Source organism: Oryctolagus cuniculus, chromosome 3, assembly GCF_964237555.1.
Source record: "Oryctolagus cuniculus chromosome 3, mOryCun1.1, whole genome shotgun sequence".
Classification (NCBI taxonomy): Eukaryota; Metazoa; Chordata; class Mammalia; order Lagomorpha; family Leporidae; genus Oryctolagus; species Oryctolagus cuniculus.
Genome location: NC_091434.1, coordinates 185,378,470 through 185,384,236, shown reverse-complemented (window position 1 = coordinate 185,384,236; position 5,767 = coordinate 185,378,470). Strand labels below are relative to the sequence as shown.

The 5,767-nt window shown below is 53.1% G+C and overlaps 1 protein-coding gene across 5 annotated transcripts in view; it reads left to right on the top strand.

Annotated features, from left to right (window-relative positions):
* The first annotated feature begins 299 nt into the window (after positions 1-299).
* Positions 300-5,767, top strand: part of TRIM24 (tripartite motif containing 24) — a 115,384-nt gene continuing 109,916 nt past the window's right edge. For 2 of the 5 annotated variants that reach the window (XM_051835646.2, XM_051835645.2), the window contains exon 1: positions 301-884. In XM_051835646.2, coding sequence (XP_051691606.2) covers positions 575-884 — 310 coding nt within the window. In that variant the 5' untranslated portion in view covers positions 301-574. Of the gene's footprint in view, positions 885-5,767 lie in introns of all 5 variants that reach the window. The other 3 variants (XM_051835648.2, XM_051835647.2, XR_011387522.1) reach the window with 2 other exon arrangements.

The window sequence follows — 5,767 nt, the reverse complement described above, 5'->3', positions numbered from 1 at the left end:
GCGCAGCCCCGCCCCGTGGGAGGAGCTGACACCAGCGGGCCCAATTAGGCGTCCGGTCGTTAACAAACGGACCCTTCATCTTGCCAGAGCAGAGAAACACACGCAGACGCCCAATCAGAGGCCGTGATTCTAGGGCCCGGGGCGGGGCCGGGCAGGCTCCGCCCACCACGTCCCGGCCTCCCGCCGCGGCCCGCGAGCCTCGCGGGCCCCCAGGCCCCGCCCCCTGGCCAGGCGCGGCGGCGATTGGGCGGCGCGCTGCCCGTCGTCGCCGCAGTTGCCGGGAGAGGGCGGGCCCCGCGGCCGGGGAGAAAGGCGGGCTGGGCGGGTTCGGCGAGCGCCGCGGCGGTTGGCGACGCGGCCGCGGAGCAGCCTCGGCGGCGTGAGGCGCGGCGCCCGCTGACAGAGCCCCCTCTTCCGGCCGCGCCGCCGGGAGGCGGGTCCCCGGGGCCCGCGGCGGCGTCCTCCGGCCCGCTCTCCCTGCCGGCGCGTCGAGCGAGCGGCCTCGAGGAGGCGGAGGCCGGGGCGGCGGGCGGAGGCGCGCGCCCCCCTCCGCGGCCGCCGCGGCGGGAGGACAATGGAGGTGGCTGTGGAGAAGGCGGCGGCGGCCGCGCCGGCGGCCGGCGGCGGGGAGAACGAGGCCGAGAGCCGGCAGGGCCCGGACTCGGAGCGCGGCGGCGAGGCGGCCCGGCTCAACCTGTTGGACACTTGCGCCGTGTGCCGCCAGAACATCCAGAGCCGGGCGCCCAAGCTGCTGCCCTGCCTGCACTCGTTCTGCCAGCGCTGCCTGCCGGCGCCGCAGCGCTACCTCATGCTGCCCGCGCCCATGCTGGGCTCGGCCGAGACCCCGCCGCCCGTCAGCGGCGCGTCGCCGTTCGCCACGCAAGGTGAGGCCGCGGGGGCGGCGGCGCCCCGCTGTCAGGGCGCCGCGCGGGGCGGGGGTCGCTGGGCCGGGGCGGGGGTCCTGGCGCCTGGCGGGGGGCGGCGCGCCGGAGCTGGGGCTGGGGGCCCTGGGGCCCGGCGGGGGGCGGCGGCGGCTCGGGGGCCCTGGGGCCCGGCGGGGGGCGCTGGGCCGGGGCTGGGGGTCCTGGGGCCTGGCGGGGGTCGCCGCGCCGGGGCTGGGGGCCCTGGGGCCTGGCGCTCGCCCGCGTCTGCCCGGCCCCGGCCCCCGTGCGCTCCCCGGCGGCCCGCGCTTGGTCGGCCGCATCTGGTGCACGGCTGCCCGCTGCTAGCGCACAGCTTTGTCCGGGTCCATCTGATCCCAATCAGCGCGGGTGTACGCGCGTTATTTGAGCTGCGGGAGGGGGAGGACGAAGATCCAGTGATGGAGACTTGGTTTGATGATTGATTGCAGACTGCAGGCCGTCTGTTTCCTACCGCGCCTGTTTGGGGTTCTTTACCTTAACGAGTCCCCAGTCCTCTCGCCCCTCTCCTGGGGACAAAGGAGCCGAGACGGCGTTTTGCTGTCTCTTGCGAAGGCTGTGCAAGTGCTGATGAGAAATAGAAAGTGAATTTTGAGTCCGGGATTTTCTTGTGTGTAAGTTACTCCTCTTCGTGGTGTTCCTTACCGTGTTTGGTGACTTTGACAGGTAGCTCCCATCGCTGTCCTTAACAGGTTAGAAACGTTAAAAGTCGGCTAAAGTACGCATGGGATTGAGGTCTTTAAATTTTAATGCTGCAGATATTTGAGCTCCTCCTTTTCAAAAACAGTAACTGAAACAGGGAAATAATTTTTAATTCATACTTTTTTAGAGGGAACAGTTGATTTAATTAGAGATAGGATGCTAATTAAATGCACTAGACCAGGGGTGTATGACATTGATGCCTTACAGAGATTGTGGTCTTAGGGTTAGTCAGCTGTGTGTTGGGACAGTGTCTGTAGGGGACAGTTTTCCATGGCTTGCTCTGTGCACTCTTTGTTTATTCAAGGGTGCTGTGTAAGGCGCAGCCTTGAAGGAGGAGGTGGTGTGTATCAGAGCAGAGGGCAGGCCTGCCCGTGTCCAGTGTGACAGTGTCTTCCTCTGCAGCCCGTCACGAAGATGAGGGCTCCCCTCCTGTAACCCAGCTCACTGCCCGTGTAGGTGTCAGGTAGCTTCCTCAGGTGCCTTGTGGGAACTGGAACTCTGGGAACAATCGCAAAAATGTTGATGCCGCTTGTGCGGGGAGGTGGTTAACCGCCCTTTGTCTCTGGCCCTTGAGTCCACGAAGCTGGCCACTGAGCTGCAGTTCTTCAGAGCGGCCCACCTGTTGGACCATTAATGCAGGTGGCAGTTAAGTCTTATTTCTAATTTCTTACATTTTAAAGTTTCTTACAATGCTCCTTTCGTATCTGTGGAGGAATTGGTGCCTAGATCCCTCTAGATAAAAATGTTCAGATTGTTCCTTCCGTAAGATGATGTAGTAGAATTTGTGTATAAACTATACATATACACACAGCCCCCTGTATACTTTCAATCGTTTCTAGATTGTTTACAATTCTGGTACCATGCAAGTGCTGTGTAAGTAGTTATTATAATCTATTGTTTAGGGAGTAATGACGAGTAAGACTGTATATGTTCAATACAATTTTTTCCTGAGTATTTTCCATGAGGTTAGTTGAATCCACAGATTCAGAGAGCTGACTTATTTTTTAACTATAGTAGCCAACTAAGATCTGACTTTGCATAATTCTAAACAAAATTTATTGTGTTCTTGTCTGTTATACTTGGACTTGAATGAATGAAAAAAGGAATTATAAAGCTCTGAGAAAACTTAGGAATTTCAGACTTGTCAAAATGTGTCATTCTAGTCTCCAAATTTTTTGTACTGTAAAGCGTTTAAAGGAACCATTTAGATTGCAAGATAAGGTCTCTTGCTAAGTATAAAAAATGAAGAAATTCTACTTATAAATGCACTTCTAAAAATTGGTTATCTTTTATACGTTGGAGATCCTATCCTGAATCTTGTTGACTTATTTTCTCCTTTAACCTCTCTTGTTTTAACACTAGCCAAACTAAGTTTGACAGTACTTTCCTAAGTTAATAAAAGGTTCATTTGATCAGCTCCATTCTTTTTTCATTCTAATAAATTTGTAAGTGTAGGCGTCCTGTGTTGAATGTGTCTACAGGGATAAGCAGGTAATTGGGAATGGTGGGGAGAGAGAGTGGGGACCAAACTCCACTTAGCTTTTTTAAATTTTCCTGAAAGTTTTTATTTATTTGAAAGAGTTACAGCAAGAGGTAGAGACAGAGAGGTCTTCCGTCTGCTGGTTCACTCCCCAATGGCCGCAGCAGCTGGAGCTGAGCCCGTCTGAAGCCAGGAACTTCTCCCTGGTCTTCCACGCAGGTGTAAGGGCCCATCGTTCACTGCTTTCTCAGGTGCATATGTAGCAGGGAGTTGGACTAGAAGCCGAGCAGCTGGGGCTGCACCGCGGCTTTACCCGCTACACCACAGCTGGCCCTCTGCTTAGCTCTTGACAGTCCTGTAGCTTCTTGTGAAGGATGCAGAGCAAGTGTTGAGGTGCCTTACTACTTAAGTGTTGAGTCTGAGCTCTGGGTTTTTGTGTAAAGTCTTTCTAGTATTCAGTGTTGGCATGTAATTGTTTATGTATGTATACTTACATGTATGTATGTGTGTGTGCGCGCATACTGTAGTTAAAACAGGTTTGTTGAGGTCAAATCTGTTGCATTTTGTGCTGTTCTGTTGTAATTTAGACGGTGGTGTTATACTAGCACTACGAAAATCACTTGATCTTATTAAAAATTTAGATTTCTAGGTCCCTCCCTCCAGAGAGTCTGATTCTACCTAATCTTGCATAGTTTCTTGATTCTATAATATAATATTAAGCCCTAGAACTGCTTTAAGCTCAGGCAGTATTATATTCCAAAATGCGGTTGGTTGTAAGAGAATTGTATTCAGAAAATTGAGAATTCAAAGTTTGGAATGGTTTTCAGCACTACCAGAACCAGTTTCCTTTTCCATAAAAATGTTTTTTGTGTACCTTTTGTTATCCTAAATAAAATTCAAGTAAAATAATCCTTCCTAGCACATACTTTCCTTAGACAAGTCAGCATCATACTTTTTCATAAAAAGGAATAGGGATGGGAGTTGTGGGGCAGTGGGTTAAACTGCTGCTTGCAACTCCGGCATGCCTTAGAGTGGCAGTTCAGGTTCCAGCTCCCTGCTAATGTGCCTGGGAAAGCAGTGGAAAATGGCCCAAGTGCTTGGACCCCTGCCATCCATGCCGGAGACCCAGATGGCTTTCTGGGCTCCTGACTTCAGCCTGACCCAGCCCTGGCCATTGGAGCCATGAATCAACAGATGGAAGATCTGTTTCTGTGTCTCTCCCTCTCTCTCTGTCACTTTGCCTTTCAAATGAATTTTTTTTTTAAAAAAAAGCTTATGTATTATTACAGCAGAAAAAGTATACTTTATACAAATGCTTGGACAGTCTCGTTAGCCACCAAGCCCCATTGGTGAATGCTGTCTACAGCTTGGTCTAAGCTGCCCTCCTAAGGCTGCGTGTGGCAGCCAGGCAGCACACCTCATGTCGGATTCCTGTCTCAGTCTTGGCTGCCATTCTCACTTCCTTAGCGCACGGTTGCATCTAGGAAAGAGGCAAGAGCTCTAAAAAAATGTATTTTCTTTGGGTGTATTACATCAGAAGACAAACTGATCTTGGAGAAATGTTAGAACATTATTGTATTTTGAGGTAAGGGCATACTATTCAGCCAAAGGGTAGCAAACTGTTAAGTAACAATTTTCTTTAAAGATGTGTGTGTATGTGTGTGTGTGTGTGTGTATATATATATATATATATAATTTTTTTTTTTTTTTTGGACAGGCAGAGTTAGAGACAGAAAGGTCTTCCTTTTTCCATTGGTTCACCCCCCAAGTGGCCGCTACGGCTGGTGCATTGCGGCCAGCGCGCTGCGCCGATCTAAAGCTAGGAGCCAGGTGCTTCCTCCTCGTCTCCCATGTAGGTGCAGGGCCCAAGAACCTGGGCCATCCTCCAGTGCACTCCCGGGCCACAGCAAGAGCTGGCCTGGAAGAGGGGCAACTGGGACAGAATCCGGCGCCCCGACCGGGACTAGAACCCGGGGTGCCGGTGCCGCAGGCGGAGGATTAGGCTAGTGAGCCACGGCGCTGGCCTAAAGATGTATATATATATTTGGAAGGCAGAGTTACAGAGAGAGCTAGACAGATCTTCCATCAGCTGGTTTGCTCCCCCAGTGGCTGCAACAGCCTGGGCTGGGCCAGACTGAAGCCAAGTGCTTTTTCGAGTTCTCTCACGTGAGTACGGGGTCCCAATTACTTGGGCCATCCTGTTACTTTTCCCAGGAGGTTAGCAGGGAGATGGATCAGAAGTGGAGCAGCCGGGACATGAACCAGCACCAAATGCTGGCGTTGCAGATGGTGGCTTAACCCACAGTGCCAAATTGCCGGCCTCTTAGAGAACAGTTTTAGAATACTGAGAGCCTGCTTTTCTAATTGTTTTCTATTTGTCCGGAGTGGATAAAACACTAGGCCGGCGCCGCGGCTCACTAGGCTAATACTCTGCCTGTTGCGCCGGCACCCTGGGTTCTAGTCCCAGTCGGGGCGCCGGATTCTGTCCCGGTTGCCCCTCTTCCAGGCCAGCTCTCTGCTGTGACCCGGGAGTGCAGTGGAAGATGGCCCAAGTCCTTGGGCCCTGCACCCACATGGGAGACCAGAAGCAGCACCTGGATCCTGGCTTCAGATCAGTGCGGTGCGGCCATTGGGGGGTGAACCAATGGAAAAGGAAGACCTTTCT